The sequence below is a fragment of the Mixophyes fleayi genome, chromosome 1 (genome assembly GCF_038048845.1).
Source record: "Mixophyes fleayi isolate aMixFle1 chromosome 1, aMixFle1.hap1, whole genome shotgun sequence".
NCBI lineage: Eukaryota > Metazoa > Chordata > Amphibia > Anura > Limnodynastidae > Mixophyes > Mixophyes fleayi.
In genome coordinates this window covers 426,585,948-426,598,502 of record NC_134402.1, presented here as the reverse complement: position 1 = coordinate 426,598,502, position 12,555 = coordinate 426,585,948, and the positions used below count along the sequence as shown (strand labels likewise).

The 12,555-nt window shown below is 38.3% G+C and overlaps 1 protein-coding gene across 2 annotated transcripts in view; it reads left to right on the top strand.

Annotated features, from left to right (window-relative positions):
• ARL15 (ARF like GTPase 15) overlaps positions 1–12,555 on the top strand; it is a 215,333-nt gene that overhangs the window by 97,109 nt on the left and 105,669 nt on the right. For both annotated transcript variants that reach the window (XM_075184002.1, XM_075183999.1), the window contains one exon: positions 413–621. In XM_075184002.1, coding sequence (XP_075040103.1) covers positions 413–621 — 209 coding nt within the window. The remainder of the gene's footprint in view (positions 1–412; positions 622–12,555) is intronic.

Sequence of the window (12,555 nt, the reverse complement as noted above, 5' to 3'; positions counted from 1 at the left end):
GGAGTGGGGGTAGTAAAAGACAGGATAGGAACGAGTAGAGGAGACAGGAGGAAGAGCGCCCTAGTCATGAGAGCTTACACTCTACAAGTGTCGTCATGTGAATCCCCTGTTGCCTTCATTTTAATATTTAGCACGTTTTCCAATAAGTGTCACCCAGTGTATACATGATTATTACATGGATGAAGAATCGGTTACTTCATAATTCAGGCTGTTACGTTTTGTTTTACTTATGTGTAGGGGTAGAGATCTGGGCAATGGTAATAACTGGTTTGTGCTAATAACCAGTATTCTTTACACACTGGTAGAAGAGGGGACGTCTGCTGTGTTCCTATCAAGGAAATTACAATCATGTTTAATCATCAGGTTTATTATATGTCTTTTATATTCTAATATTTCACTTTTATTTTTGCAGGAGCCTCCAATATCCGGAAATACTGGAGCCGTTATTACCAGGGATCTCAAGGAGTAATATTTGTTCTGGATAGTGCTTCATCTGAAGAGGACCTAGAAACTGCCAGGAACGAGCTGCATTCGGCGCTGCAGCACCCGCAACTATGCACTTTACCATTTTTAATACTGGCCAATCACCAGGACAAGCCAGCAGCTCGGTCCTTACAAGAGGTAGGCAATCTAATTCATTCCTATTTGTCTGTACAAGATGTGATCGAGAAATCCAGCAACATTCCTATACGGTAAGTGGCAACAGGAAGTACTGTAGGGGTATCGGTGAAAACTCAGTGGAGATCGCTGTGTGCGTGCGGCCGTTACACACACTTGCTGCTGAACGTGGGTTTCTGTATGCTGAAACACTGTTATGTTTTACGATAATTCATAAATCACGGTTTTTATATCCGGAATTTTTTCTGTACAGTTCAAACATTGAAATCGTAAAACAGTAATTAGTTTTTATATATTTCTTTTTCCAGTGTCCAGATTATAAAATACGTTTTTTTGTTTTTGTTTTTTTTTGTGGGGGGATTCCTTTTCTATTTCTAGTACAGTGCTATTATTAGTGTCATTATGAACAAAACATTTAAGCCAAATACTAAGATCCTTGTTTTTGTGATGTGTTTTCTTTGTGTGTGTGTGTGTGCATATTTTCAATTACATTTCAGTAAAAATCATACTTGCATAGGTATGGAGGCGAAAATGTCACATTAAGGTTGTGTGTATGTAGACATTGTTATCCATCTATTTATCCATTCATCAATATCTATGGCACTGTGTTTCCTATTAGCCAATGAATGCGCAGACAGGACAGTCTGCCCTACCTGATACAAATCCTATCTGTTTGGATTTTGCTTGTTCCTGGTGACCGTATTGGACCAGTGGCACTTTCTCCAGTTTCAGGCCAGTTTAACAACACATTTGTACCCAGTTTAACAATCAGTGGGAATTCAATTCAGCGCCAGTTGTCTAGCCTGCCGTGAGCAGGACTTTATTATAAGCACTTCTCACTTTGGTACTTGTTCTTTTTTTATTCAGTCTGCCACTTACCACTTTCGTACTGCTGCCCCGGCAATATCCCGGGTTTTTTAAGCCAGGTTTTTGCAGGGGCTCGGAGCGTCCCAGCTCAGAAACACCATTCATACTGCACCTCGGACCCGGGAATTTCCCGGGTTGACCCCATTCATACTGCACAAGTCTGTGCCCTGGCAATTTGTGGGAGTCATCACCAGAGCAGTTTTCATTGGCTGAAAAATGAAGACTGGATGCTGCTCCAGTGTTTAAATCCTGGCAGAAAAACCTGAACTTTGCTTCCTTTCACACAACTAGTATTTCCCAGACTTTGTACCTCTGTAATGTGGGATATCAGCTACATCAGACACCCAAATAAATACACAGCACTGCACTTTAATCAGGACAAGTAACCTTTAAAGGGAAATATACTCTATCTATTAGCATGATTTATATATATAAAAAAGTACAATAGTGATGGTGCCTTCTCTATATATCTCCAATCATGTATACCAAATGGTATATTTATGCATGTAATAGCCATTAATAAAATTTCTGTAAACTGCCCTTCTTTTCATATACATTCTTTGTATTCTCCTGCTTTAAATCCTCCAGAGACAGGCAGACAGCCAATCATCTTGTTTTCTGTGCAACCTGGGATGAAAAACCCGGGTTGCACCATTCATAGTGCAGGCAACCCGGGTCCGACCCAGGAATTACCCCTCGATAAATCCCGGGTTGAAGACCCGGGTTTTTAGACTTGTACCATTCATACTGCACCAAGACCCGGGTCGTTTGAACTCGCCCCGGGAAAAACCCGGGATTTTGGTGCAGTATGAATGGGGTATTATTAGTTGTATGTACAGCAAATCAGTGGTGAAAATACTAATATTGATTAGAAACAATGAAAGGAGTTTAAAGCCACTGCAATGAAGAAAAACAATCTTCTAAGAAATGTTGTTGCTCTTTTAGTCAGTGCTGCGGCCCCTGGATTTTCAGAGAGTAACATGAGCCTGTGCTTTGCTGTTATTCCCACTTGTTAGAGCTAGTTAGGGCAGGATGAGCTTATACGCCCATCATGCACACAGCCAACCCTATTGATGCAATGAAAATGGCTACTGAGAGTATCAAACCACTCCAAGATAATGAAAATATTAGGAGAATAAGGTGGTTTCTTGTGCATATTTTTTTTATTAATATTAATTGATAACTTTAGGACTTCTGTTTACCTGTTATATTAAAGTGTATTGGCCTCTCCCCTCAGGGAGGTCATGAAGTGTGTGTGTGTGTGGGGTGGGGGTCAGTTGCAACTGCGGGAGAAGGCTATCCTGTCAATGTAACCCTGCCCCCTGCTGAGAACATGACTGCCCTTAAGCCCCGCCTCCACCGCTGTTCCAGTAGGATGCCTGCTCTACTAGGGACACTCCCAAAATTTGTGAGTCTCCTAGACATTCCGAGAGACTATGCAAATATGTGTTAAAGAAGAAGTCTCAGTATATGGAGAAGCCACACTGTCCATTTTGCACCATTGTAGTCAATGTAAGAAACCACATTCAAGGCGCTTTAGTGATGACTATAGCTACAAGCTACACGCAGATTTTGTTTTTCCAAGCAGTTAATTGAAAAGCTGCAATATATGTCATTTTATGAGAAACCTTAGGGCAAAGGCACATTGGTTTGGCCACCCCACATTCACCATTTATATTCCTATTTTTGATGTCTCTAAGGATTGTAAAAGAGCTTTAAAGTGCAGTGGCAAAACTCCCACTTGTCATTATAAAGCATAGGTAATTTAAATATAAATTGCTAATCAATAGGTGTTAATATACTCCTGTATTTATCATGCTTTTATATTTGAGGTTGTATTCAGCTAAAAACATAGATCAGTGTTTTAGACCTAGAAATCTACTTTTCCCTTGCAACATTAGCTGTCACCCAATAAATCCTTGCTATAAATCAAAGTAGTCTTTCAAGCATTGTAAAGTACATTTTGGCAGCAGTGTATAGCCCTATAATTTTATCATGCGGTATATAGGGTAGCATACATTCCTATGGAATGATTCCTGGGACAACTCCCTTTTGTGTTTTTAAGTTATTGTTTTTTCTTTTTACTAAAAAGTTATTGCACATTGCTTAAAGATTGAAATATGTCTGTCATCAATTGCAAATAATATTTCCTTATTTTTTCAATTTTGGATTGTAGACTGATTTTGTGACAAAAAGTAATAGCACAGTTATTACATGTAGTACATTAATCTCAGTGTTGTTATCATGTATGTAGAATAGTGAGAGGGTGCAGATTAATTCATCCTTGGTGGTAGCGCTATTTCATCATTGACGGACAGAGTTAGAATAGGTACACACTGCAGAAAATTTCTCCCAATGCGATATCATTAACAATTTTACCAACAAATGAAAGTCCCAATCAGCTGCTGATTCATGTGTACACACTATATACGTTTTACAAGATTTACCTGCAGATCTGTGCTCTTCATCTGTCATCACCATCAGCTGAAAAGATGGCGACTCTGCACACTCCATAGAGATCTATGGATACTGCTGGTCGTGAGTGTATGCACACTGCAGGATTGGAGCATCATCGTTCCATCATTGAGCGAGATTTTTAGTCCATTTATAAATTCAAATGAAACAGTACTATGTGCTTTGAAATGAAATCCGTTGATCGTTGGAGCTTACACACGAATGTGATATTGGGCCGAACGGTTGTTTATTGTGTGATTGGCCTAAACATTGGCTGAAAACACTGTAGTGTGTACCCATCCTTAGTGTTGAAATGTGAAGAGGAAATGAGTAAGGAGTGCCAAGGGCAGTGCAAAGAGCTATTTTATTTACAGGTGGTGATTTTCTCACGTTATCCTTAATAGTTATTTCTCATTCCATTTGCTCTGATGTATACAACTGGTTCTTTGGAGCAGCACGGTGGCTTAGTGGTTAGCACTTCTGCCTCACAGCACTGGGGTCATTAGTTCAATTCCCGACCATATCCTTATCTGTGTGGAGTTTGTATGTTCTCCCTGTGTTTGCGTGGGTTTCCTCCGGGTGATCCGGTTTCCTCCCACACTCCTAAAACATATTGATAGGGTAATTGGCTGCTATTAAATTGACCTTGGTTAAAATAAGGGGGTGGTAGATCGGGTCAAGTTAATCTCCGGTAAGCACAGAGCGGACAGGCCAATTATATCAATCATGAAACCAATAAGAATTTCCTGGAGGTCCATTGATCTCCAACCACCACAAGCTCCATTAGGCATCTTTTACTAATCTAAATTAAGGAGAGCCAAGAGATCTTCTGAGAACACCACTTAGAGGTAAAATATGCAGTCTAACGTGTATAGAGACCTGAATTAAATGGTTGGCCTGTGACTCAATGATAGAGACTCTTAATCCGTGTAAACAGTAAGAGTTGCGACTGGCGTAGAGGAGAGATATGTAAGGAACCTGTGGATGGAACCTTGGAGGTGTCAGACAGTTGTTGGAATAACATACACCCCCATTCCTACACACGTTTTGCAAGGAACCAACTTTCATGATAGTGCAGCCTATTAATTCACTATGTTCTTGTAAGAACACTGAGCCAATATTAGCTATTTACAGTACTTGAATTCTGTTTAGCAAAACCATTATAAGCTCTATGTTCTTTTTTTTGCCAGAAACCTACAGCATATTTCCCTGTGTACGTTAGATGCAGAAACTTAACATGTTAACGTCATTAACATTGCATTTAGGTGGACATTTACACTAAACCATAGCAATTAAGTCTAGTGCAAGTCAGACAAAGCAAATGTATGATTGTTGGCTTTGGCTTAATGAAAATGTTTCCCCGAAATTAAATCTTCATAAATAACTGTGTGTTAATATGGTCTCACTCAGTGATGGAAACTATAAATCAGCCTTTGCTATAAATGCCTATGCTCAACATACAGCATACCCCTGTCTGCGGCTTTGTATCGGCTACACTACCAGCAATGAAGGTAGTTTCTCTGTTGTCAACGTACGCCTGGACAGAATTCTAAAGACATATAAGCTATTATACTCATCACATATACAACATATAAAAGTCTAATTTATATATTTATTTATTTTTTTGTTTACTTATTGACTGAATTCAAACATGTATTTTACTGTAATAAAGTTGTTTTTATTCAATGAACATCATTGATGAAAAGGAGCCGAAGATCTGTCTACTAAATTTACACTTACGAACAGAAGGCATTCACATAGTCATAGCTAATTTATACCAACCAGCATAATACAGCAGAACTAGAGAGCGATGGGTTAGAGTCAAATCGCACCCTACTTGTCCCTATATGGTTCAGGTTGGTTACGCGCACATTGATACAGCCAGCGAGGCACAACGACAAATCCATTTCAGAGACCACTATTTATATCCTGTTAGGTCTCATATTTGCAAGATATTGGTCCATGATTTAATTGATGTAGAGCCTGAACAGAATATCTAATCTGATTATGGTAAAATGTAATGTCGGGCAGCACAGTGGCCTAGTGGTTAGCACTTCTGCCTCACAGCACTGGAGTCATGAGTTTGATTCCCGACCATGGCCTTACCTGTGTGGAGTTTGTATGTTCTCCCTGTGTTTACGTGGGTTTCCTCCGGGTGCTCCGGTTTCCTCCCACACTCCAAAAACATGCTAGTAGGTTAATTGGGTGTTATCAAAATTGACCTTAGTCTCTCTCTCTGTATGTTTGTGTATGTTCGGGAATTTAGACTGTAAGCTCCAATGGGGCAGGGACTGATGTGAGTTCTCTGTACAGCGCTGCGGAATTAGTAGCGCTATATAAATAGATGATGATGATGATGATGTGCTAATAAGGTGATGGGGCATTCAGTGTTGACCATACAATACGAGTTTCCTTAAACAGAAGATATCCACAAGTGTATAGCTAGTTCATCCCAAATAATTCCTTTTAAATGAATTATAGTGACCTTGCTATTACTCCAACAAAAACATAGTTACTATTAATAAATGATTTGCCGGGAATAGAGACGTTTTTAGTCTTTTGGCCTTTAAACTGGCTGACTTGCTATTGAAATATTTTGAAATTAAATGGTGATTCATTCTACTTACTCTAATTTGACCTGTGGGTTAAAAATCCCTGCATCATATGTCCATGTCATCTTCCAAACTCATGTCAACACCATAACGTAGGTTTACTTTTATTTTACAGTATTTGTGGCATTTCAGGCTAGATGGTGAAACATAACACCCTATTTGTAGGGAGTAGAGATCTCCTCTTACATTCTTTACCATTACACAGTTTGTGTTGGATCCTGTAACACCACTTGTCTGCTGCTCCAGAAAATCAGTTGTCTTTGGAAAAAGTAGAAAACCTACTGTATTTTATTTTTCGTGCTAAACTTTACCATCCCAAATAACATGTAGTAAAAGTTATTGTTCAATTTTTTATTTGTTTATTTATTTATTTTTGGTACAAAGTTTAAAATTAATTTTCAGATTATTTTTTTTTTCTTTGCCAAGGAGAAATTTGTCCAGACAAATGTAAAAGATGTCTCTATTGGACACTAATCTGATGACAGGGGAGGGAGAAAATTATAGCACATAGCGAAATAGCCAACATTATAATGGGTTTTAGCTTTAATTCACTGCAGATGGTCAGATTCAAACTCATCATTTTGTTTTTCGTTTTAATACGTTTTTTTTTCATCAAATGTGAACTGTTCAGCCACAGAGCTGATCAGCTCCTTAAAGGGACATAAAAGGGAAACTTGGGTTTAAAAGCAATGTATGTTTTGTAAAGTGCCATATAGTGAACAAGACAAGGGTGGTCCCAGGTCTGTGATTTTAATTCAAATGTCATTTGTTTGATACAACATGGCAGAATTGTAGTTTCATTTAATACTATTTGGCCTCTAGAGGCGTAAGGGTGATGATTCACTTTTTTTTTTGCCAAGCAAACAATATGACTGCTCCTTTTCATACAGCTAAATGCAAATATATTAAGATAAATATAGTTCTGTGGACAGAACATCTTAAGACTATATGTGTTTGTGACCATTTCCCGAGGGAAATATTGCCTAATAGTGTATATTTCCCCTTTAAAAGTTCACACAACTTGTTTGTTAACATGGTGATATTATATATACATGAGCCTTGTTAGTTAGAAGCAGATTTCCACCTACAAAAAATGCAATTTGCATTGCAGGGAAAGAACTGCTTGCTTTTACATGTGCTAGACAGCTTTATTTTTACACTGCAACTCCTGCTCAACTCTAAATCTGACCGCATTTTACTTTTGATTGGAAAATAGAGCATACATAAAACAGGGTCATGACGGCATACACAGTAAAAGCACATGTGGGAATAAAGTATAGGGAGGGCCCTCATGTCTCAGCTCTGCCCATTTGTCACTAAACTATAAGCTCTCTCATAACATGTGGAGATTGGGGCAGTTGTGTGGGTGTACAAGTGTGGGGGCACTAGTAAAGTGTTGGGTTTTTCAGAGATCCATAGGTGGGTAACTGCACAAGAGAAGTATTGTTGGAGGCAGTGGGAGGTGAGGCGCAGGTCATAGGTAGATCTAAGATGGTTTGAAGACAAGTATTACAGAATGAGAGATTTGTAGGTGAGGATAAGTAATTTAATTGCATTCTGGAGGATATGGAGAGCCAGCGTAGGGATTTGCAGAGTTGGAGTGTTAAGAATGGAAGATCAGTCTTGCTGCGGCATTTAGGATAGATTGAAGCGGTGACTGATGGATGAGGGGAATGCCAGAGAGGAGGAGGTTGCAGTATTTGAGGCAGGAGGTGATAACAGAGTGTAATATGCATTTTGGTTGCACTTTGGATAAAGAAAGGGAGCATTCCAGCAATTTTGGGGAAAGTGGCAACAGGACTATGAGAGAGGGTGGAGTCAAGGGTGACACCAAGACAGCGGGCTTAGTATACTTAGGAAATAGTGGTGCTGTTGATGGTGATTTGACAGGAGGTGGTGACTCGGCCGGAGGGATAATGATGACCTTGGTTTTGGACATGATGAGCTTTAGGTAATGTTGGGACATCTGTGTGGATGGATATAGCAGAGAAACAATAAGTTGGATGAGGTAGGAAGGGGAGAGGCCAGGAAAGGAGGTGGTACTGAGGATCAAATCAGCAAAGTAGCTCATCAGTAGGAGAGGTGTATGGTGAGGAAAGCAGAGGCACCTGTGAGTCCTCAACAGATTTTGGGAGTAGAGGGGGTTGTGCCACGAAGGAACGGTAGGAAGCTTTTTTTTTCATTCATCATCATCATCAGCTATTTCTATAGCACCACTAATTCCGCATTCATTATTTTTTGTCAAGTATTCAGTTGTCATTTGGGATACACAATCGTTTTAACAACTATATACTTTCTCCTAGTCCTTGACGGGCATCAATGAGTGCTACATTTGAGAGCAGAGGTTATCCTATGAGTGTGGTTTATCCACAGTGATTCCAGACAGTAACTTTTCAAGTGCATGTAATTTTGTGGGCCTAACCAATTTTCAGGAGAATGCAGTTTATCCATTTAGTAGGGACCACTGACTGAAATTGAAAAGACGACACTCTAAATTATTGTAGGTAATGCTGCAATTTTTTGTCAACACACATCTGTAATATTTAGTTTTATTTGGGCAGTTACTGTCTGTATGATAAACATATAATCAGCATTTGTTTTTTTTTTCTTCATGTGAATTCTGCCCTGATTAGTCCACTTTGATTGTGTGTCAAGCTCTCTGTTTCCAGGTCAGCTTTCCCCATTTAATTTTTAACGATAGCTCTTTTGTTAAATACCAATGGACTTAAGGTTCATTAGGCAAAGCTGATCAAGTAATGGAAGTACTGGATGAGCGCATGGCTCAGTACATGCATCCTTTTAATTACTAAAAAATAATTTTTGTAAAAGGGGGTGCAACAGGGCTGTGATCAAATGCAATGCAGAAAACAATTGTATTCACACACACACATATATATATATATATATATATATATATATATATATATATATATATACCGTATATACTCGTGTATAAGCCGACTTTTTCAGCACATTTTTTATGCTGAAAAAGCCCCCCTCGGCTTATACACGAGTGAACTTACCTGCTCTCCAGTCCCTCAGCTCTTAACTTCCGCAGTGGAACGCATGTGCATTCCACTGACAGGAAGTTCGGCATTTGGAACACAACTTGCGTTCCAAATGCCGAACTTCCTGTCAGTGGAATGCACATGCGTTCCACTGCGGAGGTAAGTAAAAGGCTATGGTGGAAATTAGGAAGCTTAAGTTGCCCTACGGAAACCTGCCAGGTGAAAAGCGTTGAACGCTGTGAGGAATGTACCAAATGCAACTGGCTACATGTGTCTTCGCCACCTGCGTCCGGGGAATACACTGTTCTGACCACCTGTGCTAGGACAACTATTGTCGTGAGAGGCCGGGGAGGGGATCATTTTAAGTGACCACCCCCAACACTGGGACATCTGCAGACCGTATGTAATAACTTATAATTTCCTTTCTTTTAATACATTCAATATAATTGTGTGGAGTTTTCCTCTTTATTGAATCAATTAACACTTGAAATTGGCTGTCTTTTTGCTAGTAGCACTAATTACCCTATTGGAGAGGTTTACTATGGGTTAATGGACGCTGTTGTATCTTATATATGATACTAGAGGTGTTCTCCATGAAGACTGGTGTAATGCTCACGTTCACTAGAACTAATTGTATTAATTAGTGATCGTGGTCTATTCTCTGTACCATCTACACATTACCAGTAGCTGCTGCATTTCCCACCCTAGGCTTATACTCGAGTCAATAAGTTTTCCCATTTTTTTGTGGTAAAATGAGGTGCCTCGGCTTATATTCGGGTCGACTTATACTCGAGTATATACGATATATATATATATATATATATATATATATATATATATATATATATATATATATATATATATATATATTGAAGAATCTTTAATATTTCTGAAGATAAAATGAAGTGTGTGTGTCTGCTTTTAAGGAGTGAATTTTTTGCGTGTCCAAACTAAAACAGTGACGTGTCTATCCTTATAATCATGCATACCATGAGATTAATATACTGGGACTTGTAAACTAACCAATTAGATATATTTTTGTTAAAAATATGAATAATAGATATCATTGGCCACAGTAATAATAAATGATATATTGCCTCGTTCTCCAATATGTAAAATGCACAATTTCGGTTACTTTCGGATTAGTAATGGTTTGTTGCATTAATCTCATGAATGATTCTCCATTGAAGTTCTCCCGACCTCTTTGGAAATGGTGGTTTGTACATCCACTTCAAGTATGATATAAATATTATAATTTCTGCAAATTGGCAAACTTTTGTGCACAAAATGTTTCTTTTTATTTAGTAAAATTGACAAGTCTATAAATCTAAAACAAAAAACATTTCCCAGCTGAGCATATCTTAAATCAATAGCAGCGAATAATGTCATGTTTTGTGTGTTTTGTTTTGTTTTTTTTTATAAATCTTTTAGGCAAGTCAGATTCCAAAACACATTTTTCGGATTATATTTGTAATTTTTCCGATAAATCACCTATAGATAACCACTTAAAATGTATTCTATTCCATCAGATTTTTAATTGTATTTACTTTTACCTAGGTAAACGCAAACCAATTGTCACTAACCAGCACTTGCCTGATCCTGCTTGACATGATTGTGACATAAGGTCAATCACAACAAACCCACCTGGTTTATCTCGTAATTATTAAAATCCCCTTTTTATGTCACACACTATTAATCCAAAACTGCCACCACCAAGATTTATTTTCAAAGATTATTCATCTTAACTAAAAATACAATCACAAATTATATCCCACTACAATTCAAGTTTAAATCAACCAGTTACATATTAACCAAATACTCTGTATTTCAGTTCTGTAGCTCTTTTATTAAGCAAGCTATCTAGCACATGAGTTCATTAAGAACACAAAGGCAAAGATTATTATGTGGAATTTAATATGGCACAATAACTACAAAGCTGAAGGTAACAAAATAATATGACATACAGTATTATACTTATGTAAAACAGTTTCTTCAAAAATTAAATGGAGAAATAGAGAAAAATTTACACAATTTCCTATCTGTTGCATAGTTTTGCGAGAGAGGATATCCCTATATAACAGACTTTAAGAACACTGAATATTTTTCTATGATTTGTTAACAACAAATCCATGTAATTTTTTTTTGCACCCTGAATCCTGGTATCCAAAATGCTTGTTATTTTTTATATCATAAATTCTCTTATGCTTCAATTTGGATAGGTTATACTGTTGATAAAACATATTTATTTTTACTTAACCAATGTTCCACCATTGTCTGAAATGTTTAAACAAATGTATCCATTTGGACCACTTTGACCAAAGAGTAAAACATTATATAAGTTGGATTTCTTTTAAAAAAGAACAGCAAAAATGCCAATAAACCTCTGTGAACTTAATAAAGACTAAACCAAGACTGCAAATCACCTGTCTGTGGTCAGAAAAACCGTTAGGATTAATATCCATGGCCTGGGGAGCAGAGGAGCATTTGGCCCCTGGGCCAGTTCCATAATGTGCTTACCTTGTCCTGGGTCACTGGGCTACCCGTATTTTTTCCCTTTGAAACGTTCCTGATATCCTGCTGAGCCAGTCAATCAGCCAACCCCTGTTAATGTTAAACAGCAGATTGATGATCTCACTTAAGCTGGGTACACACTACACTGTTTTCGTCCAATAATCGGCTCAAACAGCCGACATACGACCGCTCATTCAAAAGTCGGGTCAGTGTGTGCAGTGACACGATGGTCGAAAGTCTTCCCAAATGGACGATTGTCGCCTCATTTGGTTGGTCGTACCGTTTAATATTTTCGTTCCAATCTTGTTTCCGCTGTGTAGTGTGTATAAACCTTTGAACGATCCACGACAATCCTCCGATACTTCCTCGACCTGGGGGGCATCTGTATGTAAATTTTTTGATGTCTGTCCCAGTCCCACGTGGTGCAGAATCCGCACATCACAGGCTTGTGTTTTGTATCGCTGTATATTGCACCTGTCTGGCTG